This window comes from Ambystoma mexicanum, chromosome 6q (assembly GCF_040938575.1).
Source record: "Ambystoma mexicanum isolate Mex_15411 chromosome 6q, UKY_AmexF1_1, whole genome shotgun sequence".
Taxonomy (NCBI): domain Eukaryota; kingdom Metazoa; phylum Chordata; class Amphibia; order Caudata; family Ambystomatidae; genus Ambystoma; species Ambystoma mexicanum.
Genome location: NC_090937.1, coordinates 121019767 through 121047733, shown reverse-complemented (window position 1 = coordinate 121047733; position 27967 = coordinate 121019767). Strand labels below are relative to the sequence as shown.

Sequence of the window (27967 nt, the reverse complement as noted above, 5' to 3'; positions counted from 1 at the left end):
TCCAAACTATCTTAGGGCTGTAAGAGTTAGGATAGCTGTTCTATGATTATCCTGAATGGTTCTTTCTATTTCTGCTGCTTTCGAGTGCTCACCTGTGTTTGTTTATTAGTGTTGCTGTGACAATATTTGACTAAAGGTTTTACTTCTTTGGTGTGTATTTTAAAGTCCTAATAAACTGTTGTATATGTTTATACTTGCCAGTATAAATGGAATTATTGATGTTGCTCTGTGTGGATTCCTTGTCCCCATAGACCACTCACACCACCATAGAGGCAGGGGATCAACACTATGTCTGTGAGACAGGCCCCAAAGGTGGCATAGGGTGGTTCCTCCAGGTCTCCCACCCATTCTCTGCTATGTGTGTAGAAGAATTGACCTGGCCATTAAAACCCACATTTTCTCCAAAGACTAACATTACTGAAGGTACATGCTTGCAGCGTGCCACTCGTGGGAACGTCCTTGCAGGAGTCTGTGACCTTCCTGTCATTTACACTGAAGCATGGTTGTCCAACTGGAGAATGTTCGTAACTTGCATGAGCTGAACACCACAAGCCCTGCGTGTGCCTTTCTTTGGGGGCCCTCCAAGCACAGGGGAGAATCTAAGAAATTGACAGTTTACAGGGAGGGACTGCCGGCCATCTGCAAGGATTGCCCCTGCTAAACCGACAGTCACAATATTTTCTAAATGGCAAAAACTCTATATTGAAAGCACAGAATGGGGGTGGGTTTGAAGCCTGCACATATAAGATCCATCTGTGAATATGCTTGTACCATTTGTACACATTGCACCGCTCGTAGAATCATTGGTCTAGCCCAACTTACTTACAATAAGGAGACCACAGCAGATAGGTAGGTGGGAGATAGGAGTCACTTCAGAGGCAGGGTAGAGGATGGTGATACAATGAGGAGGTAGGGTAGTGAAAAAGAGGATTGGAGAATGTGGACCAGTTAGATCTAAAAGCTATTGTAGTGGAACGGAGAGAGAGGCACAGAAGTTGCGGGATGGGGAAAGAAGAGCAGAGATGGTGGGGAAGAACAGATGAAGTGGAAAGGGAAGAGGTAGAGGAAGTGGTGAGGAAAAATAGAACATATCGGAGTAGAAAGGAGATGCAAAGAGACAAGACCACAGTAGGAGAGAGAAGGGGGATTTCATCTACGTCGGTGCGTAAATGCCTGAAGGGGTTGTTGACACTGTTTAAAGGGGCACAAACATATGAGAAGGAAGTAACCACAATGAGGGAGGCTGGCCTAAGAGATGATTTGCCTGCATCCTGTATTTTCCCAATGTCCGGCTTCGTTCTTAGCAGTAGCCTGAAATGAATTCACCCAATAGCAGGGAATTGTTCTTATAACACCTGGTTCCAAAACCTATTCTTGTAAGTGGAACATTTGCCTATTTAGCAGAAGCTTGTCAGGACAAAGGGGCATTTTGTGGAAAACTGGGACCACCCCCTTGAACCAAATGGCCGCCTTACCTGCCATAAGGGTGTCAGCAAGTCATCTACGGATTCAACAGGAATGATTTTGCCAGTGTGGCAAGCAGTAATGGAGGTTTTGCCCCACTGGCAAGTGTACTGTTAAAACCAGTGTTAACTAACCCTCTTTTTGACACATCTGACATTGTGTAGTTTATCAACTTTAGCCTGTGTTATGGTACTGTATACCAAAGCATTGATCACATGTTGCTAATTGTATTTGATCATCCTAGCTTAATGTATATCATGAATTCAGTGTTTTATTTGTTCTTTTAACAGAGGGCCTTTTCTCCTGGCTTTGGGCAAGTCCTGGCATCCTGAAGAGTTTAACTGCGCTCATTGCAAGAAGTCTATGGCGGAGTCTGGCTTTGTGGTAGAGAAAGGCTCCCTTTATTGTGATCTCTGCTACGGAAAGTTCTTTGCTCCTGAATGTTCCCGGTGCCATAGGAAGATACTTGGAGTAAGTGACGTACTGTGGTCTTCACTGCTAGCGCCAGAGAGTATTTAACCAATTATGCATCTGTTCATTTTTCTGAAAAGATGCTTGGCAGCATCGATTGTATTGAGTTCAGTTTTAAATTCTTTCAGAAAGTCCTTGGCTAACAATTTTTACTTTTGGCTTTCTGAAAATGTACATGGATTTTCTATATTGTATCCACTGTAAAAAGGAACACCATGTGATTGTGTATACCAAATTCGTATTGTGTAGATGTTTAAATGAAATTATGATTATTTTGTCTAGCGAAAGACTTGTGTGCACAAATACAAAAAGAGATCAGAGGAGCAATTACAGACACCTGGATTCGGCCCCACAAGAAGTTACGGATAATCAAATACTAAAGAATGCAAGTGTCACTCGGCTAACCCTCCTTATATCCGGACATCTCAGTCCACAGACCAAATAGGTACTGAGTCAAAGATATTTCATAATCAATATGTACATTTATTAGACAAAAGCAGATTCAATCAATACATTTTAAAACCACAAGACATTATACATCTCTAAAATCTCACAAACCTAGTGCATAAAATACAAAACCCTAAAGCACCCTCCCTATACAAATCTGAAAGGCTTGTGTGCACCACAGCGTTTTGTAGTGCTGCTAATTGGTAAATTGTCTAATGTTGCCTTGCATATGTTGCTCCATACATCCACAGTGCTCAAATGACACCATTCAACTCAAGAATGCTTAGGGAAACGATCTGAAAAGTATAAGATGGTACAACATCTACCAACACCCATCTGAGCACAAGTCCTATAGCATGCAATATGTGCAGAGCACTTACTTTCCTTCATATTATTCCAACTTGTTGAAATTAAATCTACATGCATACACATTATGAATGCCGATAATGAGGCTTAAAAAATTATTCAACACTAAATATGAAACCAACGTTGTTCAAACCTTAACTCGCCCTCTATTTTGGATTGATGTTTGTGTGAATGTGTTCATAGTAATTCTGTTCAGTTGTTATGCTGGTGTTCTGTGTTCTGCAAAGAAACCATGGTATAAACAGTAAGACGACAGACACAAGTGATCACAGTTCAAGGGTGTTTATTGACTTCAACAAGGGTTTGATGAACACCCATCTAATCCTAAATCTACAAATGGGAGCAAGCTACGACCATGAAATAATAACACAGTTCCAGTAGTGTTTTGACAAAATAAAAGGTTCTATACTGAAAAAAAAAACTATTGCTAATCCTTACCTCTAAATACAAATAGTGTGGAGGTAGTGTTTATGAAAAAGAAAAGTGTTGACACAAATTATATGTCAGGCTGTTCAAGCTGTTGGCCTCCCTTCCCAACGTTTTCAGCACGGGACAAGGCGGTTCACTTGCGAGTAGCACAATCTCTGGTTTCTTAGGCATGAGGATACAGTTCAATCACTAGCATCAGGGCCCTCTGTGCCAAAGTCTCTTTACCTGTCAAAGTCTCTTGATTCAGAGTGCCTGATGAAACAAAACGTTTTTCTCCTCTTAAAAGTACTCAATTCAGGTGATTCACTATTAACCCTGGATCCCCCTCAGCCGGGCTCAGATCCCTTTCATGCACAATTAGTCTCCCTCAGCTGGGTTCGGACCAATTTCAGTTAACATCAACTATCAAAGACCTTTGAATGTGCACACGGTTTGGCTAGACCTGTTGCAGGACCACTTTGATTAAACAATTCCTTTTTAAATCAACACCTTTCAGTTGGATACCTAGCAGAGACCTTGAAATGAGCACCCACATGGTACCGGACCAATTTGTTTACGGCATCTGTCTTGGTTTAAAAAGTTCAGTCACTCATCTGCTGTTTTAATTATATTTGCATCGCTTGTCACATATGCTTCACACACTGTTCTCTTCAGTTTTCTCTATACAATGTTGCCGCTTGCATCCTTTGTTCAACACAGCTCAGCCTTGCACAAGTTCTCTCAACTCTCCAGCTGCCTGGAGATAAGTCTCCCTTGCCATGCCACAGCCCCTGTCTCGCTCTGAATCGGCATCTTGGCGTCATGTACTTCTCCGGTCTCTCAGGGCTTCTTTTATGCACTCTGGCTTTCCGGGTCCTCTGTGATCCCGACTTCTTCCCAAAAGTTCGTGGGGTTCTCCCTCAGCTTTGCTCGGAAGCCTCTCATTTTTCAAAAAGAACCCGTTTTGGACTTCCAGTCCCAGAATGCATTGTGGTGTGTTTAGCTCCTACTTCACAGCTCCCCTTTGCGAGCTGCAGGAGTTTCAATGGAGATGTATATTGAGGTCAGGGTCTCACTGCCTGCCCCTCGGAGACCTTGGCTCACCTTGGCTTAGGGGCAGAGCTCTTTTGTGGCACCGCCAGGAGACTCCATTCGCCGCTGGTTTTGCCTCCTGGTGGTACAATTCCCTCTCCACACTGCAGCCTCCCCTGTGTTCAAAGGTCCAGTGTCTGGGCGGTTTCTTCCTCCTCCCAGGGCTCCCAGATTCTCTACAGCTCACTTGGTCTTCCGTAGGCTTCTCGGCACATGCCAGCATCCCCAGCTCACTCAAAATGCTGTTTCTGGCTGCAGCTTTTATACTCCCAGCTAGAGTTGATTGGAGTCAGGTGTGAGTAGTTGTCCCTCCCTGCTCGACTCTGCCTGAACTCATTATCGGGACAACATGGAGACTGCCCATAGGAATCCATTGCCCATTGATTCCTATCGGTAATCCTTGTGACTCCCGTCTGCTTCTTCTTGTTCCGAGTCCTTGGGTATTTCAATAGGGAAATAGTATTATGGGAATTGTGGTGTTATACAAAAAAAGTATAAAGATGTTGTAGATTTCTGTAAGGAAAATGGGTTTGAATGTAGGGTTGTTGAAAAGTGGTGTTTGTGGAAAGAGGGGTAAAACTTATGTTGGAATTTAGGGATGGTCTTTGTTTTCCCTGATGGTTTTGACTTTTCCGTACAGAAAGATAATGGGGTATGATGACTCTGTTTACAATATCCCATGACAACTGAGGGGTTGTCGTGTATGGGTGTATCAGAACGGGAGGAATACCATGTCTTGCCCAAGAACGTGTCTCCCATAAACCCCAAGGTCCGCCAGCCCAGGTGATCCTCGCTCGTCCGCCCCCAGTGTTGGGATCCAAGAGCGATGGCCCTCCCTTTGCCACCTGTACAAAGGATACCCGGGAATAACCTGGGAGAAACACCTCCGGTTTCTCACAGTACTTGTAACAAAGTTACTTTTATCCTAAATATATGATTCTCTTAGTACATCTGTGGATTCAAAACTGAGCATGTACACAGCCATCCTTACCCATAGACCCAGCTTAAGTTCTGTTCAGGGAACAGAAACATTATTTCCTCATACCGTGTGTGCCTCCAACGAGTGACTGATACTGTAAATATTCGATCCTCGCATGTACATCCTGAGGCTGTCCACATCAGTATATGTTGTTCAATGTTGGAAACATTATGTCAGGGTGTGTGATGTGAAAAATGAACCGAGCACCAATGATTAGTGATTCAAGCATGTAGCCCTTTTATCGCATGCACATTTGTCAACCTTTGAGATCTGTGGTCAGCAGGCTGAATCCCTTGTTAATTCATTATCACCTGCCGCTTTCACATAGGGGTATGTTTTTAAATGGCGTACACTAGTCTGCCCATCTTGGATGGATCAAATTTGATCTGAAAATAATGTACGTGCTTATCATAGGATTTGATCATGTGCTTCGCTGAGTAGCGTTATGATTATATCTACGACACATACTTGAAGTGGCCATTAGAAATGCGCATTGTATAATTTTAAAATGATATAAATAGCCAGTTTACAATGTTGGCAGTTTCATTTTCTTTTTTTTGTATTTTTAAAAGCTGCTTTTCTAGAAAGCACTCACCCGCCTAAGATCCCCACCCCCTCACAGCTGCGAGCAACAGCTGTGGTTTCTCTAGAAAACAGGCAACCTGACAACACGACTCTTGCCCACATTGAAAGAAACAGACAGGCTTAAACAGAGCGGTATAGTGAGACACAGTGACCAAGTGTAAGGGCTATATCATTGTATGTTATCCTGGGGTATAGCTAGTTTTGTTATGTTCATTGTTTAATAATTGTTATAACCCAACGTTGACCTTCCCAACATTTAGAATGAACTTTTTACAGCTAGTAACATCCATGCAGCTCACTCGTGTGTCCTGTGGTTTGCAGTGTAGATGGTCAGTTTCAAGTCCTTCATGTGGCCTGAAATCGGCAGCAAGAGGCTTCCTTGTGGTTTTGCCCCCTGCTGGAGGGGATCCTCCATAACAGAAGAATATTTCTACATCCTTACCTGAACAAGTAGCTAATCCTTTATCTCGGGAGGACAGCTCAGGGGCAACGTTCTCGCCTAGGAAGCAAGACGACACAGAGCAACACAGGTTTGATCCCAGACAACACAGGTTCGATCCCCGGGTCGCGCTTAAAAACCTCTGGGTATTAAGTGCGTTATAAATAACCTATCATACCTAAGCTCCATCCAGGGATCATGGTACACAAGACTATTTAAATGGCAGTGTGTGTGTTTAAAAGGTACTTCATGTTTGCAATGTTTTTTGGTTTGTTGGTGTTGTAAACTATACATATGTGCTAATGGAAAATGAGTTGCGGTTTTAGGAATTAGTAGCTCCAATCTTTGTGTCCGGCTAACTACTGAACTTTAAGAAGTCTTCTCTGATGGACCTTGGAATTCACATGAGGGATTTTCAACGTGGAGAGGTCCTAGTCTTTCCTCCCTGCCACTGCTGGTTGAGACACTTTTGGCCCAGGAGGGGCCCTCTGTCCTGCAATGACTCTCGTGCAGGGCAGCTCGCTGCTGCGTTCCGTCATTTCTTGTGCAAGGTGCCCCCTCTGGCCCTTGTTGGTTCCTCTCCTATACTACTGGGATGGCTCATTGTGTAAGGGATGGGATGGGAAAGATTAGGAGTCAGTGTCATGGGATTCCTGGTAGGTAATCTAGGTATTTCTTGTAACATTTGTATCATGTTTTCACTCAGTCCCTACTGTTTATGTATGGGGCACTACTGGATGTTTAGTGTGGCAGATCCCGGTGTGTTTTGCAGCATAGTTTTAATTCCATGGTACATGTTACATTTTGATTTGTCCCTGCAAGTCCACTGTGCATGACTGAAAAAGGGGTGCGTTTATATATTTGTGTGTGGCTTTTGGTGTCTGTTGATGACTTTGTACCTATCGCACATATCTGGAAATATATTGGATACCTTCTTGGTTTTAAGAAGAGAATTTACCGAGTTTAGATGATACGATTTTGAAATTTGTTTGTGGCATTCAATACTTCATTCTCTATGAGAAACTTTGCAAAAATGGGCATGAGTATTGGATGTGCCTGGACCAGTGGCCTACCAAATATGGTGAACTTTCATGGATAGGACGTTCCTATAAAAGCCTTGATGAAACCTCAACTTTACTGCTGCTGTATACATTAGGTGGGCAGTGTAGTGTCAGGCTTATGCTTATATTACACAGCCTGCGGTAGCGGCCGTGTAGTTATGGTTAAGTTGCTCAACCCATTGGAAGAGCATTATTTGGGCAGGTTATAACATTGGCCTCCATGGTCGAATCCTCATGAAACTTTGCAGAAAAAGTACCTGGCCCTGTTCGACTGATTCTGCAAAGTTTTGTGACGTTTCGTACCAGGGGGAGATGGAAGGGGGGGGTCTGGAGGGGGCAAAGTTATAGGGGTCCCAAAATGTGTGGTTTTTCCCCTAGACGAAATGGGAAAAAATGTTGCTCACGCCTACAGCCCAAACCGCTGGATGGATTTTCACCACTGCGGCGGCGGCCTGGTTCGAAAAGCGTGCTGATATCTGGGTTCTGTCTGCAGACTCACTTCTCTGTTCGGTCCACCGACGGACCTCTGATTGGCCCAGAGGGTGGCGTGCCCGCAATAGGATGCTGAAAATCGTGAGGTGCGTCCTTTTTTTTTTGGTAACACCTACCATTTTGGATCTGCGGACAGCTGTCACTGTCCACGAATACCGCCGTAAAAACATATTGAAAAACAAAACATTGCACTTGTCAAACTAATGAAACCATCTCTGGGGAGGTGAGGGTGATGAGGAGGGGATGGGAGATGCCCATAAAAAGCCCAAAAAGCAGGTGTTTTCTCATCTCCGACGTCCGCGCACAGTCCGGATGTCCGGGGCAGTTCTGTAATGTTCATGAACATCTGAGATGTTCGGGGACATCCATACCTATTTCTGCATTATAGGGATGGTGAAAAGCAGTTTTTGGATGGCTTATAACTTTGGCGCCACTCAATGAAACTGCATGAAATTGTGGGATTTCATTCTAGACCTGGCCCTCAATGGTTCTGCAAAGTGTGGTGCTGTTTTGTGAAGAGGGAAAACAATCAGAGAGGGGGTCCCAAAATATTGTAAAGGCTTATATATGTGGTGCCATTTGACGAATCTGCACAAAGGTTTGCAAAGAGATTATAGACCCAACCTTGAATGTTCGTGCAAAAACTGAATGGATTTTGTCAAGTGAGAGCTAAGTTATGAGTATTTTATGTGTGTACATTTTGACACTAATAAAACCTGGGCGGATTTGCAGCAAACCCATGCAAAGATCATTGGAAAGGACCTGAAACCATGGTTTTGCAAATATCTGTTACATTTTTTTGAAAAAGTGTCATAATGTAGGTACAATAAATAGTAAAATACCTTTGGTGACTGAGGTATTGCCTGGTTATTTTGAACCAGCAATGGGGTTAAAGTGGGCATGGCCACCAGGGACCGGCTATGTGGTAATGTTTTTCAAAATCGGTATAGGTTTGAATGGGAAAAGAAAATCTGCTTGTGGGTACAGGTTGAAGCGCTGGATGGGATTAGCAAATATGCACAAGGAGGGTCAGCAAGAACTTCAAAACATGGTTTTTCAAATATGTCCTCTGTTTTATTTTTTTTGAAGGTGTGAAAATGTAAGTACACCACACAGTGATATAACATTGGTGTCTTGGCAATGGGCCTGGCCATCAGCAAGGAAACATGTGTACTGTAATTTGTTTATTGGGGCATGCGGCATGGCCTAAGAGGTAGGTTTGAATGGGAAAAAATATTTTGCTTGCGGTTACAGCCTGTAGTGGTGGATTAGATTACAACAAACGTGCGCAAAGAGCATTAGCAAGGACCTGAAAGCATATTTTTGGAAATATGTCTTGTCTTGGTGTCTGGGTAGTGGGCCTGGCCCTCGGCAAACGCAAATGTGTACTCTGGTTTGCTTATTGGGGAATGCGGCATAGCCGAAGCCCGTGCCCCATGGATTTGGAGACTGGCCATGGCTGTAAGCCATGCACACTGGCCATTGGTTACATTCTTGGGGTATAGTGGACATTGAGTTAGGATGCAGGGTAGGTGCAGTGAATAATAGGGGTGGTTTGGTTGGGCTGGGGACATGGTTGAGCCTTATGCCATAGGCAATTTAACAATGATTTGCATCCCCAGCATGCGCTGCTGATAACGACAGACATAAGTATATGTTGCAAAAATGTTTCTCGAAGGAGATTTATAGTTCTTTGATATATATATGAAAAGAGGAATTATTAATAACTTATATACAGTGATGTCACACCACGAAACATTTTCACTTATAAAATCCTATTAAATTGACAGTAAATACTTTGTTAAAGGGAGGTTACAGTTAAGATACATCCCAACCTTGGGACTCCTCTGCTCCAGTAGTTAGCCAGTGGCGTTCCCACCTTGGCATTTCCTACCTGGTTTCTCATGAGCACTTGCCCATCCGTACGGCCCCTTCCATTTATGCACTTCTCTCACTGCGCAATACATATGTACTGCACTGTCTCACAGAAACCTGGCTGGTGCCTAGCTCGGCGCCAACTTTGGTTCAAGCCATACCTTCTGATTACCGTATTATTCACCATGACCGCCCGCCCCACAGCATGGATGTGGGGTGGCTGCCATCTTTCGTGCTGATTATGTCACTACTCCGCTACCTTGTCCCCACAAGCTCAACATGGAAGCTCTGTTTTTTAGATGTGTTGTGTCACCCTCATGTATTATCCACTTTCTGCTCACATACTGTCCTCCTGGAACTATAGGGCATTTTGGGAAATTTCTGATAGAGTTGGTAGCTAATTTGAATTTACAATACACTAACTTAGTAATACTAGGTGATCTCAATCTCTGCTTTAACCTGCCCAGATTGAGTGAGTTGTGCTCTTTTTTTGATAGTTTGTCTGACCTTGACGAACTGGTTCAAGGTCCTACTCCTGTCCATGATAACACTCTTGATTTGGTATTCTCAAAGGACTCACTGCTATGCCCTGAGCTTATAGAACCTGTTGTATGGTCCGACCATCATTTAGTGACCTGCTTATTTAAATTGGTGAGTCCCCTTACTAAGCTCTTACCCCCAAAAATCGTACTATGCCCCTGGCGCATGGTTGATACGAAAGTACTCAGTGCTCAAATAACTGCCAACTGTACCCCTTTAAGGCTGCTATCGTTGAGTTCTCTTTCTCAGACATTTCTAGATGCTGCAGATGTTTGTGCCCCGCTGAAACTGGTTCAGAGCCGCAGGAATCCATCCCAACCCTGGTTCTCTGAACAACTTAAAGCCGCCCGCCTGAAGTAAAGGCAGGCGGAACGTAAATGGTGCAAGAATAATGACCACAATCTGAGAGAATTATAGAAGTCCCTTCTCTCAATCTACCCTTCTGAAAAAGTCCTCACTCGACCCTACGATCTCTGCTAATTTTCGCCTGATTTCGCTGCTCCCTTTTCTTTCTAAGCTATTGGAATCATTAATCCCCCCTACTATCTTCCTTTTTGGATTCTTCAAATGTCTTTAATTCCACACAGGCAGGGTTCAGACTTGGTAGAGGCACTGAAAGCGTGCTTGTGTCCGTGCAGGATGAGCTGTCTAGGCAGGTTGACGCAGGCGGGATTGGAGCACTGATTCTGTTGGATCTTTCAGCCGCATTTGACACGGTTGACCACCCCATCCTGTTGTCCCGCCTAGAACAGATCGGAATATCTGGCCAGGTTCTTGCTTGGTTTACTTCTTTTCTTTCAGAACGCACTCAGACTCTTGCCATGCCTCCGTTCCTTTCTTCCCCTTGTTTTCTCACCTGTGGTGTCCCGCAAGGCTCATCACTGTCCGTGATCTTGTTTAATATTTACATCTGGGCGCTGGTATGCCTCATCCACGCCTTCGGCCTCAATTGCTATTCGTACACCGACAACACCCAAATCCTGATCCGTTTGGATCAGGATCAAGCTGAGGTGTTGTTGTGCCTCCGTGACTGTTTGGGGGCCATCGGCGATTGGATGGACCAGAACTGGCTCAAGCTCAACAGTGACAAGACCGAGGTGCTGGTGGTGGGCTGCCCCCTGGATCCCTCATTGTGGACCTCTGCCTTTTGGCCCTCCTCTCTGCGTCCCCTCCCCAGCCCAGTGAGTAAAGTGAAAAACCTGGACGTTATCCTCTCTGCCTCCCTCTCCATGTCAGATCAAGTAACGGCTGTTTGCCAAGCAGGATATTACCAACTCTGGGTTTTGAAGAAGGTTCTACCTCTGATACCCAAACCTATGCTCCCTCCGGTAGTCGCAGCACTAGTACTTTCCCGCTTAGATTACTGCAATTCGCTGTATCTGTCGCAGTCAACGGTTATAGCGCATACAGAATCTGGCGGCTAGGCTGGCGACGGGCACCCCGTATAGAGTCCATATTACCCCGATATTGCACTCACTTCATTGGCTGCCAGTCTGCCAGCATGTCCGCTTCAAGGCCCTGTGCATAGTCCATCGGGCCATCCACGGTCAAGGGGCCGAGTTTCTGAAGGACAAATTCTCCCGTTATCTTCCAGAGCACGACCTATGCTCTTCCACTGCGGACCTTCTTCTAGTCCCAAGATATCATCGTGCCAGAATCGGTGGCAGGGCCTTTTCCATAGCTGCGGCCACCCTTAGGAATGGTCTCTCCTCCGCAATGAGAAAAACTCCCAATCATCTCGCTTTTAGAAGAACGCTTAAGACCACTCTCTTCTAGCACTTACTCTGTGTCTGTGTTAATTGGTCAGTCCTTCCTCTGCAGCACCATGCCGCCTTCGGGCGACGGTGCGCTTTATAATTGCAGATAACATAACATATGTGCATTTATAGGAGCACTGTGTATAATTTTTTTGTATAAGTAAGGGACATGCAGATTCAAAATATGTGTAGAAGATTAAGTGGCAGTTAGTGTGTAGCACTTCGGAAGTACTGACACCTGCAAGCAGCCTGTGTAACCATGCAGCACTTGGGCTACATCGGCTGCCTGATGTCTCTGTACTCAGAAACAGGAGAAGGGCTGGACTGCCCAGCTGTCCTTTTGTTTCCAAGTAAATAGTCATCACGCAGCATGAAGCCAATCGGCTTCATGCAGCTTGATGACTTTAATTGAAAACTAAAGGAGAGGTGGGCAGTCCAGCCCTCGTCCTGTTCTGAGTACAGAGACATCAGCACCAGGTTGACCTTTCATTCAAGGAGCTGTTAGTTAAAGTGTTGCCTACCACCGGCTCCTTTAATTAAAGGACTGCCTGCTGTGTGTGAGCTGGGGCACACTGGTGTCACACCTTTTGTGCGCCTAGCCCCTTCTTTTGTTTAAGAGGTGGGGCTGGGCGCATCAAAGGTAATAATGCCAGCACACGCCAGCTCTACTTCTATTATCAGCACTCCCCAACCTTAGGCCCCTCTCCCTCGATTTCTAATCCCACCTAATGCACTGGTCCATGGACATCGTAGTAAAAACATATTAAAAAGCACAACATTACACTTGTCAAACTAATGAAACAATCTCTGGGGAATGGTGATGGTGATGAGGATGGGATGGGATATGTCCATAAAACACCAAAAATAGGGTGATTTTTCATATCTGATGCTCAGCGACATTACTGTGATGTTCTCGAACTTGACACATTTTCAGGAACATCAATGCATATTTCTGTATTTCATGGTCAGTGAAGAGCACTTGCTGGATGGTTTAACTTTAGCACCATTCAATAAAACTGCATGTAATTTTGTAATGTAATTGTTGACCCAAGTTTGAATGTTTTTGCCAGGTTTGGTGCAGTTTTGCCAAGAGGGGGCAAATTGATTGAACTGCTTATAAATATGGTGCCATTTGACATATCTGCATACAAGTTTGGAAAAAAAATGATAAACCAAACCTTCAATGTTTCTGCAAAGTTTTGTGGGATTTTGTGAATAGGGGTCAAAATTATAGGAGGGTTCCCAACATTTTTAGATGACTTATATCTTTGGTGCCTTTTGATGAGTCTTCCCAAGTGTGCAAAAAGATCATAGACCCAACTTTGAAGGTTTTTGCAGAGTTTAAATGGATTTTGACAAGTGAGGGCTAAGTTATTTCACTATATTTTGTACCTACATTTTTACACTTCTCCAAAAATAAAAGACAGACCTGAAGGCATTCTTTTGCAAATATGCCAGTCTCTTATTTTTTGAAAAGTGTCAAAATGTAGATACAAAAAATTGGGATGACTTTTGATACTTAGGCATAGAAATCTGGCCACTGGCCATGGCTACCTGGGATTGGCTGTGTGGTAAAAAAATGTGCATCGGTATAGGCTTCAATGGGGAAAACAAATTCTAGGAATGGGATTAAAGTGGGCATGGCCATGAGGGACTGGCTATGGCCATGAGGGACTGTCTATGGCCATGAGGGGCTGGCTATGTGGCTAAATGTTCAAAAACGTGAATAGGCTTGAATGCCGAAAATCCTGTGAACATCAATTGGGTTGTCTACTCTGATTTGCTTATTGGTGCCGGTGGCACATGCCCCATGGATTGTGGAGACTGGCTATGGCTGCATAACATGAGCACTAGCCATTGCCACATTATGGGTGTATAGTGGACACTGGACCAGGAGGCAGGCTAGGTGTAGTGGACAGCAAGGGTGGGTTGGTGGGGCTGGGGCCATGGTCGAGCCTCATGCCCTAGGCAATTCCATCATGACTTGTAGCCCCAGCATGCGCTGCTGAAAACACACATCGGTATGCATTGCAAACCGTTTTATTAAGGAGGTGTACAGTTACTTCATATATGTTAAGAGAAATTATAAACAACTCATATACAGTGCTGTAACATCATGAAACATTTCCACTTATAAATAACATTGAAATTCATTAAAAACACGTTGTTAAATGGTCATTATAGTTAATTTGCACTAAGCAAAACCCATGAAATTCACTGAAAAAAAACGGTTAAATGTACGTTATGGTTAAATGCACGGATAACCAGCTATCCAATTCAGTGAAAAAACCTTTGTTAAAGAGACGTTATGGTTAAATAAAAAAATACAAGAAATACGCCAGTTAGCGTTTGCTATGCAACCATAACTAGCGCCACCACCATGCACTTCAAAGACTAACACACAGGACTTCAAAGATGACATCTCAAATGACATCAATGATGATATTACTGTGTAACAATGCAAATGGAAGGTCTGCTTAATGGGTACCGCTTAGTGTAATTTACCACATATTAAAGGCGATCACTAGCCCTATAATGAACTACTCCATGTCACATAAAAGGTGCTTATTGAAAAAAACGTTGTACTGATATTTTATGTGAATACAGCAGTCAAATTATACATAAAGAGAAACAATGAATGCAGAATGGATTATAGATCTTCTAAAGTATTCTCAGGATGGTATGCTAACGTAGTACAATGATAAGTCGAAGCATATCAGATTCTTGAGAATGTATTATCTGCCTGGGACCAGTTTCTTGTTTCATGTATGTTCTTTAGGACCTCAGGGCAAATCTAGGGAAAAGAACTTCACAATATAGTACAAGTTCTACATGCACAATAACTTTACAGTATGTGTATCTTGGTTTAAATGTAGTATAGCTACATGAAGTCCTGAGCTTAAAATGAATACGTCACTGAACAAAAACAACCACCCCAGATATGTGATGTCGTCAGTGATGTCATTGATGATGCCATCTTTGATGTCCTGGTTATTCGTCTTTCCAGTGCATGGCGGTGGCGCCAGTTATGGTTGCATAGCAAACCATAACTGCCTTTTTTCTTGGGTTTTCCGATTTTACTTTGTAACCATAAAATGCCATTAACAAAGATTGTTTCACTGAATTCCATGGGTATTTATCAGCACAACTTAACCATAATGTCCCTTCAACTACAGTTTGTACACACACACATTTTAAAATGAGAAGTCGGCAAGACTGAAGTTGTGTCAATTATTAATAGGTTTCTCGTATGGCAGTGCCGGGGGATCGAGCTAACAAAAGCATTTTATTTTCTTTTTTTGCATTATGGCATGTTAAGTATAAAACACGATAAACCCCAGTTCACCAGTCATACTGAAAATCATGTATTGATCTGTCCTCCCTCTCTCTTTTTCAACAGGAAGTTATCAATGCTTTGAAGCAAACTTGGCACGTTACCTGTTTTGTGTGTGTTGCGTGTAATCAATCGATTCACAATAATACTTTCCACCTGGAAGATGGCGATCCCTACTGCGAGACAGGTGAGCTGGGATATCCCACAGAGAATGCTGCTGTTTTCACCCTCTGCTGAACCTCTGTCAAACCCGTTGGTTTCCCAAAGCAGTCTAGTATTATGTGCTGTGAAATTGAGCTGATTGGTTCATTTTTAACCTCGAAATTCTCCATCTCAAATCTTGACTTTAACGACATTCACAGCCAAATGGCCACATGATCCTGTAGCCAGATTTCAAATGTTTGTACTTTCTTGCGCCAACTGGCCATTCAAGTATTCAAACTAGGCACAACTACCAGGGAGTTAAGGGTGTCCTGACCCCCCAAAAATATGTAATACACCCTTTGCCTCCCTAACCAAATATTCCACAGCACCATAGATATTACACGGCCTGCATTAGCGGCCATGTAGTTATGGTTAAGTTGGTCATCTAATAGGAACAGCACTTTTTGGACGGCTTATAACTTCGCTCCCTCAGGACGAATCCTCACCAAACTCAGCAAAACAAAGTATATGGCCCACTCTGATTTTTGTTTTGCAAAGTTTGGTGAGATTTGGTCCAGGGGGGGGCAAAGTTATAGTGGGGGGGTCCCAAAATTATTTTTTTTTCCCATAGACCTAATGGGAAAAAACTTTTCTCACGCCTACATCCCAAACCGCTAGACAGATTTTCACCAAATTTGCAGCAGGAGCGGCGGCTTGGTCCCGAAGGCGTGCTTTTGTTAATTTGGTGTATTTTTTTTAAATGACCAAAACGTGAGGCAAAAAAATGTGTGATATCTATGCCCGCTCCGCCGACTCACTTCCCTGTTTGGTCCGCGGACTGGCCTCTGATTGGCTGTACTGTCTGCTGACTAGCCTCCGATTGGCCAGAAAATTTGCTGACTTTTGCGTGGTCCGCGGACATCGGAACACGGCCACCGATTGCCTGGTGAGAAAACGTGAAATGCATCGTTTTTCCTGAAGTTCCTGCCACCTTGGATTCGCAGACTTTTTTGGGGTCCGCGGACAGCGCAGTGAAAACATTTTTAAAAAAGCAGCATTTCACTTGTCAAACTCAACAATCAATCTCTGGGGACGAGGGGGGTGTGAGGATTGGATTCCATATGGACATAAGAAGCCAAAAAATGGGTTGTTTCACCCCCCAAAAGTCCGCGAACACCCCAGATGTCCTGGGGCAGTGCTGTGGATGGCTTATAACTTTTGCGCCATCCAATGAAGCTACAATTCTATTCTGAAACTAATCCTGAATGATTTTGCAAAGTTTTGTGGGATTCTGTCAAGAGGGGGCAAAATTAGAGGGGGGGGTCCCAAAATATTGTAAAGGCATATAAATGTGGTGTCATTTGACGAATCTGCACAACATTTGGCAAGACGATTTTGGATCTAGATATAAATGGTTTTCTAAAGTTTGGTGGGATTTTCTCAAGCGGGGGCGAAATTAGAGGGGGGGGGCTTTAACATTTTTAGATGGCTTATAACTTTGTTGCTATTTGACGAATGTGGACAAACGTTTTGAGAAATTTATAGACCCAACCTACAATGTTTGTGTAAAGACTAAATGGATTTTGTCAAGTGGGGGCTAAGTTATATGACTATTGTATGTACATACATTTTGACACTTTTTAAAAAATAAACGATGGGCGGATTTCGAGCAAACTCGTGAGGAGTATTGGCAAGGACATTAAAGCATGGTTTCGCAAATGCGCCTGTGTTTTATTTTTTTACAAGTGTAATGTAGGTACAAAAAATAGTCGTAAACCTTCGGTGACTGAGGTATAGCCTGTGGCTGTGGGCAGTAGCCAGATTGTCTGGGTCATGGCATAAGGTCATGACGTGGACAATCTGGCCACTGGCCATGACCGCTAGGGACGCAAAATGGTGTTAAAGTGGCTATGTCTACCTGGGACCAGCTATGTGGTAAAGTTATTTGAAGGTAGGATAGGTTTGAAAGGGAAAAAAAGTGCTTGTGGTAATATGTTCATAGGGTTTTGCAGGCTGCCATGGCAAGGAAAGAGGGGCTGTGTACGGAGCCCTGCCTTCTCTTTCCATGTTGGCTGTCTTGGAAAAGGTTTTTCCTTCCTACAGCGGGAAACTACAGGCGTCCCGCTGTAGGAAGAACAATCCTTCCTCCCGCTATAGGAAGACAAATCTGTTTTAGCACCCTGGGTTCCCTCTTTGGGAATATCAAGGATATTTGTGATGTCATCTTTGATGTCCTGGGTGTTAGTCTTAGCAGTGCACGGTGGTGGCGCGAGTTATGGTTGCTTAGCTTACCATAACTGGCGAATTTCAGGGGTTTTTCGATTTTACTTATAACCATAATGTCCTTTTAACAACGTTTTTTTACTGAATTTCTTAGGTTTTTCTTAGTGCAACTTAACCATAACGTTTCCTTAACGTTTTTTCATTGAATATATATATATTCAGTAAAAAACTTTGTTAAAGGGACGTTATGGTTAAGTTGTGCTACTAAAAACCTATGAAATTCAGTGAAAAAACTTTGTTAAAGGGACGTTATGGTTCCAAGTAAAACCGAAAAACCCTTGAAATTCGCCAGTTATGGTAAGCTAAGCAACCATAACTCGCGCCACCACCGTGCACTGCTAAGCCTAACACCCAGGACATGCCTTCCCGGTAACAAAGATGCATTTTTCTCTGGTCCGCATGGTTTCTATGTTCTCCTTTCCGTACCACTATTCACTTCGGGCTTCCCCAGGCTTCTATGGTCTACTCAGACGCTGTGATGTCTCTGCAGCCTCTGGCCTCCTGCATTCGTTGGTTTCCTCCAAGACCACACGGGACGCCTTACTCCCATAACCGGACCTCTGCTTTAGCAGCCTTCAGGTAGGTCTTCCCCCTTAAGGCCTGCGAGGAACGCCATTGCTGCTTATCCGGCGTCCGGTCTGCAGCAATTCTGTCTCTCGCTGCTCCGCTCCCCCGCTCATGGCTCCTCCAGGGCCAGATTGCCAACATTGGTAGTCAGTTTTGTCTTTTTGGACTTGCTTTTGCGCTAGCTTTCTCTGGAGCACTACACCACTCGCTTACGATTCTGTCGTAGATCTTCATAGCACTGCACCTCTTCCTCGTCTCGGTACTTGCAAGACAAGGTTCCCTAGGATAACCCCTGCTCTTCCTCGTCTCAGTACTTCGCAAGACTTCTGCCTTGCAGACATACATGGAAGTCGGGGATAAGGTGCTAGGGTTTGTAGGTGATGATGGAGTGTGGGTTGAGGATGGGAATACTGTGTTCTCCCCAGATATCCTCCCCTGTCCCCAGAGGGGGAGTATTTTCCCATTCGATCCTCTCGCTGAGCATCAACCCCAGGAGGATTATCGGGTAGCGGCCTCACCCACCTGATCTCATGGGAACGGGCTCCCCTTGTGGAGGAGCGACATCTCTCGGTTCGTAACACTACTGTTTATTTCATGTGTTAATCTATTCATAGTCACCTGCTGCTGCTGATCTTGTATCATTTACAATGCTAGTCCACGCTCAGGTGCCACCTGCCCCAGCATGAAATGTTGCCTATGCCACTGGCATACATATAATAATGTTGATGCACATTGATAGCTGGTATGTATGAGTACAAGTGGTCATTCATTGCCCCCTAGTTACTACAATAAGTGAAAGAAATAAGGTTTGATTAAAAAAGTAGTTGTGTCTCTCACCCAGTGCGGCGTGCAGAGCACCCTGCAGCTGCTTGATAATCATGCTCTTGCATATGCTTGATGTCTACTGAATGTCGTTTTATCACAATGCTCTCAGAAAGGAAAGTCAGATTAAGATTTGAATGCCTTTGTCATGTCCCACAAACACAAGAATGGCTAATGGTGCTCACCCCTGCCACCTGATGGGATGTCAGGGATTGCAAAATCTACTAGCCCATTAGCATTGGCGAGTAGTTTTTATGAAGGGCGAGTATGATTTGCACGATCCTCGACCCTGCTGGCAAATATGATGATGTTGCAAACTTATTTGTCATTTATTGCAAGCACACTTTGTTTGCAGTAAATGGCAAATAGAAGTTTCACTGTGCACGCTTGACTGCATTGCACCAAATATGATATTATATATGATATTTTATTTATATCACGCTCATACACAAGTGTTTCAGAGCGCAACCAAGCAAAGGCAGGGGAACAGGGAGAACGAAAATACGATCTTACTAGGCCCAGTGACTTTAAGAACACGCAAGTGCAAGGAAAAGGGAGAAAGAGGGAAAGTGCATTGAGGGGTAGAAGTGGAAAGTGCGGACAGAAGAGAGAACAGAATAGATAATATGTGGGATAAATAAATGAAGACAAAAGGTAGTGCAGCCAGACATGTGGCAAGTGCATGATTAGTCAGAAAGGGTATATCTGATAAGTGCAGAGGAAGAGTGGGGGACTGTATGGTACAGATACAGATCCAATGCCAGGGGTGGCCCAGAGGAAGTTCAGGAGGGAGACAGAGCGCGCAGGTACCTGGGTCCGGAGGACAGAGGGTGGCCAAGTGCACAATGCCAAGCGAGAGAAACAGATTAGCAGGGGAGAAGAGGGGCAAAGGCAGAAGCGAAGACAAAGGTCTTTAGGTGCTTCCGGAACCAGAGATGGTTCTCCTCATGTTTCAGGGTGATCGGGAGGCTTTTCCAAAGGGAGGCCCCAGCCGAAGACGGAAATCTGCCACCAGCTCGTTTCTTTGTTGGCATTTAGACAAAGATCGTTGGCAGCACACCAATTTTGAATGGCGGGTAGGCAGTCATAGATGAAGGAAGGCGAGGAGGTGGCTGAAGGAAGCCTGAAAATGATTTGGGTGTCATCAGCATAGCACTGGAAATTTGAGCAGAAAATGGAAATTCAGCAGGCGAGATTTGCCAGGTAATGGTTGAAAAGCCAGGGCGAGAGGTTAGACCCCTGGAGAACACCACAGGTAGAGAGGGATATAGTGGATAGGAAGGACCCGAGTGTTACCTGGGAGGGTCGGTCAGAAAGGAAAGAGGTCAGCCAGGCCAGAGCCTGATCGGTGATACCCAGGTTGTCACAGAGACGATTGAGTAGGATGGTATGGTTGACCGTGTCGAAAGCAGAAAAGAGATCAAGAAGGATGAGGACGGAGGGAATGTTCGAGTCAAGGTTAGAGAGCAGGTCCTAACGGATGTTCAGGAGAGCAGTTTCCTGGATTCTAGCAGCTCTGAATCCAGATTTTGATGGAGAGAGCCAACACAGTCAGAAAGAAGGTTAAGCTGGGAGATGGCCAATTTTTGCAGCAGCTTCCCCAAAAAGGCAGCAATGGAAATTGGGCAGTAGCTAGCTGGTCAAGAGGATATGACGTGTGGTTCTGGCAACATGCACCATTTTACAAAAAGCACTGGTAAATATTTTGTCACTAGTCACCTTGGGGCAAGTGCATTTCTCTTAGGTCGAGTATGTAAACTAAAAAATTTGCCCTGCAGGTCTCGTGGGATTTTAAAGAATTTGCAAGGCCTGGATGTTCATAAGGTCAGTATGTGTGTCCTTGAGTCAGAGTATTGGGGACAACGCGCATGCACCAACACTTTACGGGCCTTCCGGAAGATTGTCAGCTCACTACAAGAGGGTTCTTTCCTGTGAAATCCACGCTTCCCTACAATGTTGCTGCTTATAGTGACGCAGGCTGCACTTCTCGCCTGTCTACCAGTGATTCTGCAGAATCCTCCTAGACATTGGTTCCACGGGATCTCGCTGATGTTAGCAGGTGCTTCCTCTCTTCTTTGCTCCACACGCACTCTGCATCATGGTCCTCATCGGTCTGTGGCCTCTGTTGTCTGGGAATCTCATCATCCTGCCTCAACAGCCTTGGTCTCTGCCATGGAATAATTTGCAGCACCTGTAGAAAATGGGCCAACTACTGCAGGAACTTGTATCCTCAGTTCATAGAAGAACACTTAATTTACGTCATGAACCCTGTCAAAAGGAAGATTTCCCATTGATCAGCCACTTGTTTGCCTTAATGATAATAAGCAAATTGCCTAAACATGTCATTTAAAAAAAAAAAAACAATCCGGCAAACTCTGTCAACATTTTATTACCCGTTCAAAAGCAAAAGTTTGCTAGGATACTCAAGTACTGAGATTATAGTGGTGCCATAATGCTTGTGTCCCCAACTGTCTGGGTAATGGTTCTGCAAGTGTCAGGATAATATAGTCAACAGAGGTCTGAATGATATGCACAAACAGTCCCCGGATAATAGGAGAGAAGAAGGGACAGTCTCTAGGAAAAAGCACAGTTCTCCTTTTTGAGCCAAAGATTTCCTCAAAATAATAGTCATTCTCACCAAAGTTCCAGCAAATAGTTCAAAATTATCCAATACGACCAATAGTTGCAAACCAAAATGCTCTGAATTTCCATCAACCAAACACAAAGCAAAGGTCGGCACACTACTGTATTTTCTACACAGGGTCTCGGTGGGAGCCATCGCCAACAATAACAAAGAAAAAGAACCCCTGTAATGTTGCAGTAAATTCCAAGAACTAAAATAAAAGTATATACAGTGCTGTGAAATCACATATTCTAATTGTGGAGCCCACGTCCGACAGAGTAATGACGTTTACTAAGGCACCACCTGCTGGATTTGTCCAAATGAATTTTTGCCTAAAACAATTTCTAATACATTTCTGATAAATCTATACTCCACTGCTATGCTTTGCCACGGGTATGGCCTTTGACATTGCCCAGAGAAAACCCAAGCCACCTTCTATGGTGACTGAGAATGTGTTTACCTGTTGAATGGCATGTGCCACTGCCATGTCCTGGGCACCCCAAAGCCATTGAACACTGGCCAGGAACTGTGGCTCTGTACAGGGGCCTCTTTGCCTGAGGGCATGCCTGAAGGCCATTGCCCAGGCCACCCAAAGTTGCCAGGGACTGTTGTAATGCAAGTACTCCCTTTTTTCTGTACATGGCCATCAGCCATACTCTTGGCTTTCCCCAGCCTACACAAAGTAGCCACTCGCCATGGCATACATTCATTTTGCCTATGGTATGCATTTTGCCCATGCCCTGGATAACTTCAAGCCACCCTAAGTAGCAAATTACCACTTTACATGGCGCTTGAGACTACCCATTCTCTGTAGATGCCCAAGCCACCCAAAGTAACCACTGACTTGGGTGTCCCCTTCATCAATATCCTGGGTTTGGGCAAGCCACTTGAATGGCTGGGGCCATTGCCTGCAGGCATTGTCCATTTTGCATCTAGCATAGCCCTTCAGCTTTCCACAGGACCCTCCAAGCCACCTGATATGGCTATTGCACCATCTGTCCATAGCTTTTGACCATGCCCTGGGCCACCACAAGACACCAGACATTGGCCTGCAGCCTTTTCCAGCGCTCAAATTTGCTTGAGGCATGGCCTTCAGCCATGTAACGGGCCCTGTCCATTCATGCAAAGAATGGGCCACGACTTAAATCCATACCCTACAGGACCACTCATATAGGTGACTGGGCCAGGCCATTGGCACCACCAATTTGCACCCATTGTGGTTTCATGGGCCAGTGGCTATGGCTGGAGTCCATAATCCATTGCCATTAGCCACTTTGCCTGGGGCTTGGCCAACACTCGCGTCCCTCCCAAAACTCCAGCGGTAGCCAGTGGTTTTGCCCAGTGGATACCTTTTCCCCATTAATGGTCTTCTAACCACCAACATCCGCATAAACCTGGTCCGCAGGCTAACAGCTGGGTCGTAGGGCCTCCGTCTGGGCCTTTGGCCAAGCTCTGTGTGCCTCAGTAGCCATGGTTGGAGATCGCTTTACCTGGAGACCAGACAGCTAGTTAACAATTCTATCTCAATGGCTCCATCACTGACCTTTTGTGTGTTTCAATCTTTCTTTAGCACCAAATGATCATGCATCCCATTTCACAGCTCTTCTCGACTCTGACTTTAATATTACGAGATCACAGGGGCCCATTTAAAACATGACCACTAAGTTGGAGGGCAAGGATTTTCCAATTGGTGAATGATTGACTGTTGGATGAATGACTTTGGCGCACAGATTCTGTAGAGTTTTGTTTTCAAGGCACTATGCAGAGGGCACTTTGAAAATTTCAACAAAATATTGTAGGTTGATTATTTTACAGAGGGTGTTTGACATCAAAGTGCCGGGCGTACATTTGTCTGCATGCAGACAGAGCCTCCTGTCCCATTAGCCACACGCCAGTGGTGACTAGCATAAGACTTGAGCCGCAAGCACTTTAAATGGTCAGTTAGTGGCAAATAAGCACTTTGAGCAAATTTGAGTGGTGCAGGTACTGGGAAACCCTTTTGGATATGCAAAGAGTTGATGATTCTTGTCCATAGTGAATTGGCTTGCAGGGGATAGAGGAGATAATGGTAGGATTGAAAAAGGAAAGGCTGCCACCACGATTCCATGCATTATTCTAGCAGATGATGTTGGTGTGGGCGGTTCTTTTGCAGATCCTTTTATTGTCTCAAGTCATGACGTCTAAGTGATTTTGGAGAAAACGCTTATGTGCTGATTGCTGTAGTCTCGGGCTCGGTCCATCCCTGGCAGGATGCATTGAAATCTGCAAAGCCAGAATGTTCTTTACTTAAGTTAAAGTGCTGGACATGTTAATGCAATAGCCCTTTCTTTCAAAGTGCCCATTTATCTTGACTTGCTGTGCTGTTCCTGCGCGGCCGTGGGATGGGCGGGCAGTGAGCAAATGAAATATGGGCTGATTACACAAAGAGCACAATATCCTCCTGTTCACTGAACATAACAGGTGTATTTGTGAAGCGCATGTTCTCCCCCAAATGGGCATCTTGACGCTAATAACAGATGTTTATCATTACCCAACTTAATGGTACTCGTTTTATCGACCTCAGAAGCATGAAGGGCTGAGTGGACCTCGCCAGTGGTCTTAGTGTACGAAAAGAAGTTGTTGAATCTAAGTTCCCTATCAACCTGCACCCGCTCCCCACAAACCCCATCACCATACCCCCTTGCATGCGCAATCCAAACCCCCAAATAAACACACCTGCTATTTAAGGGAATGTTCCGTGCAGTGCACTGAAGTGCAAGCTTAAACTTCTTCCTACAGTTTTATTTTAAAACAAAACCATTCCACAACGGTTTCTTTTAAAAATAAAAGTATAGGAACAGTGACACTTAAAAATAAAAAGTATAGGTGCACCACTCCCGACCGCTCCCCCCCCACCCCCACTTCGACCCCTGTCTGTGACTGAGGTCAAACACAGACACCTGTACTGGATGCATTAGTCCACTGAGCCACAGACCCTACTGGTTCGTCTAGAGAGGCACCATAGAGACTGAATTGCAGAGAGCTACTTTATCTGCATTAGCTGTTTGCGTGAGGACAAAGCAAGTAGGGTCTATAGACTAAAACTCGTCCTCATGGTACAATGGCAGGAGGATGGGGAATAGGTACCGACTTACCCACTCCATTTAGAAGTGCCTTGATTCAGACTCAGTAATGCATAGCTGAGTTATCCATCCCACCACTGCATGGGCCCATTAACACTCCTGGGCTCTGATTGACCTAATGTGATGGGATGCAGAGTAGATGGCTCTACCAAAGGAACCTCCTTTCGGTTTAGGCCCCAGCTTTAAAATCATTCCAGTCGCTATATTTTTATTTTGTATTTTATTTTACATTTATTAAGTGCTTTACAAGAAAGCGCTGTACAATATCACTCTATGGTACAATTAAAAAAATAACATTTTATGAAATTATGAGAACAATAAGAGTGGAGAAGATGGTTCTTAAGAGCAGAACGAAACATTGAATAAGAAGACAAAGAACTAAGAGAAAAAGGAAGGGCGTTCCAATGCAAAGGTGCAAGGAAAAAGAACAAAAACGAGATTGAGCACAAGGAGAGCTAGTGGCAGTTAAGAGAAAAAGAGATTGAGAACGCAGTGTGTGAAGAGAGATGAAAAGAAATTAGCAATGAAAGATATACTGGAGCAAGACCATGAAGAGATTTAAAAGCCATACAAAGGAAGTTAAATTTAAGACGAGAGTGAAAAGATAGTCAACCAAGAGAAAGCAACAACGAAGAAATAGTCTTGAGGTGATGGAGAACATAACAGACGAACAGAAGAATTGAAAATGGATTTAAGAGAAGCCAGACATGAAGCAGGAAGTCCAAAGAGAGTGCAAGACCAGTAAAACAGACGAGAAAAAGTCAAAAGTTTAGTGGCATAAAAAGAAAAAAAAGGCCTTGCCTTACGAATATTAAAAAAGATTAAAGCGACATGAACGTGAAGGTAAAGAAATATGGTAAGAAAAAAAGAGGACACTATTGAAATAAAGACCTAAATTATGAGTGGTGCAAGAAATAGGAAGTAGAGAAGGAGGAAAAGAAATTGGGGCAGGGGGAGAAGGAGGGTGTGAGAGTTCCGCAATGCGAGGCAGACAATGTTTGGATGATAGTTCAAAATATGCCATTTTATTAAATTATAAATGTTATGAAATGCCTCACTGTACCTACTCTAATGAGGATTTGCCTGCATATCAAAACTAAAGGGGTAACACTCTTAACATGTCTGGCCCCCACACTTTAACACCAAATATACAAAGAAAATATATGGCAATTCAAATAACATCAACAATGATAGTCAGTTTCCTGATAACCTCTTAGTAACCTGGCTGAGCTTTCCATTCCCAGGATCCAAGGTAAATTCAACTTGAATGTTCAACAAAAGAAACCAGGACATCCATATGTCATGCAGTCTCAATCCAGTTTTTGATGGTTTCAAGGTCAATGTAGAGTCTTGTTAACCAAATTTCCAATAACAAAGCGTCTCCTCTTGGTGATGACTTTCCACTTCACCAAAATAGCATCAATGTCCCCCAGCCACAATGCTTTGCAACAACTTTCAGTTGTCCAAGGAGAATTACCACAGTTAAAAGGAAAGACAACTTCTGTAAATGTTAGTGAAACACAGCGCTTGGTTGACAGTTAATGCCTCTCTTTACAAGATTAGAAGTCACAGTAGGTATATCTGTCAGGATGAATTTACAGCACTTTTACTTCCACAACTTCAATTTATACAAGAATTTACCATGAGGGCATACTCCTTGGCCTCACAGTATTCCACCTTCATTTGTTCTAATGAAGTCTCACATGTACTGACAACCAAATACACCACCACAGCTTCAGTACTTTCTGAAACCACCACAGCTTCAGTACTCAACACCTTCAATTAGGCAAGGTACTCTTCCACCTAATATCCCTTTACCAAACCGGCAGGCTCTTTGCCGCTCTTGCCTATCTGCAACCAACAACAACCTAGAATTGCTAATAGGACACATGTCTCTCTTCCTTCTATGGTCTTTGGCAATGTAGGTTGTATCTATTTCAAAGAATGTCCATATAAGTATCAAGTTTCCCTTCCCCCAAACCTTGCCTTTATCCCTCAGCCTACTGTTAGCCAGAATGATTGCCCAGAAACCCTGTTGCCACTCTCTTGGCTTCAGGTAATTGTATGTATTTTATTGTTTATAGCGCAAACCTGGCCCATAGGCAGCAGAGAGCTTTATAGAGTTCAGGAGAAGCCAGACGCTAGCATCGAGCTTGCGTTTTAACAGTAATGCAGTACTGTGGGGTATTGTCAGAGTTTCAGTCCTACTGGAGGAAGTGATGAAACAGCCACGTCTAATCGATTTAGCTAACCTGATTGATGGAAGGGGCAGTACGAGTCTCCAGGGGGAGTGAGTTCAAGGGGGATGGGGCATAGCAGGAAAAGAACCACTTTCTAGTCCTTTCCTTACGGGTAAAGCATGGACTCTAAACTTTTGATGGCCGAGCTACGGGAGGCACGGGAACCTACTGAGATACAGAGTGTGGCTGCCGGATAAGATGGGGTTCCGTTAGAGACCACTTTGTATGTGATGAACGTGGTTTTAAAGAGAATCCTTGCATGGACGGGGAGCCAGTAGTGATCACTTAGGATGGGGGTGATGTAGTCGAAAGGGGAGCCTGGTACGTGACTCGGAGCCCAGCGAGGAGGGAGTTACCCCCCTCAATGACCAGTGCCTGGACTGCTGTACAGAAGTTAGCGGGGGGATGAAGGGTCTGAGAGCCAGGCGGTTTGGGCTTTCTTGGCTACATGTTTTTGGAGTGAGAGACCACTATCAACAATGAAGCCAGCTTGGGGGTGAATCCATCTAGGCTCATGATGTTGCACCAGTTTTGGACAATCTGTTTGGAGGGAAAGGGGGGTGATGAGGACAAGTTTTGGTGAGGTTGAGTTTTAGGTAGACGGATGACATCCTGGTCTGGATGGTGTCCAAGCAGCAGCGGAAACAAGAGAAGTCTTGAAGGCCAGTAACCTTAAGGTACAGCTGCATGTCATCAACGTACTAGTGGATGGAACTGCAGGGGTCATTTAAGAGGTTTCCGAGGGGTTCCATATAAAGGTTGAAGATGATGGGTGAGAGAATGGAGCTCAGTGGTATGCCGCAAGGTAATGGTAAGTGTTTACACCTGAACTGCCCCATTTGGACGGCTTGAAATT

General features: G+C 44.3%; 1 protein-coding gene across 5 annotated transcripts in view; it reads left to right on the top strand.

Moving 5' to 3' along the window:
- PDLIM5 (PDZ and LIM domain 5) overlaps positions 1-27967 on the top strand; it is a 755773-nt gene that overhangs the window by 698592 nt on the left and 29214 nt on the right. For all 5 annotated transcript variants that reach the window (XM_069630553.1, XM_069630555.1, XM_069630557.1 and 2 more), the window contains 2 exons: positions 1755-1935; positions 15377-15497. In XM_069630553.1, coding sequence (XP_069486654.1) covers positions 1755-1935; positions 15377-15497 — 302 coding nt within the window. The remainder of the gene's footprint in view (positions 1-1754; positions 1936-15376; positions 15498-27967) is intronic.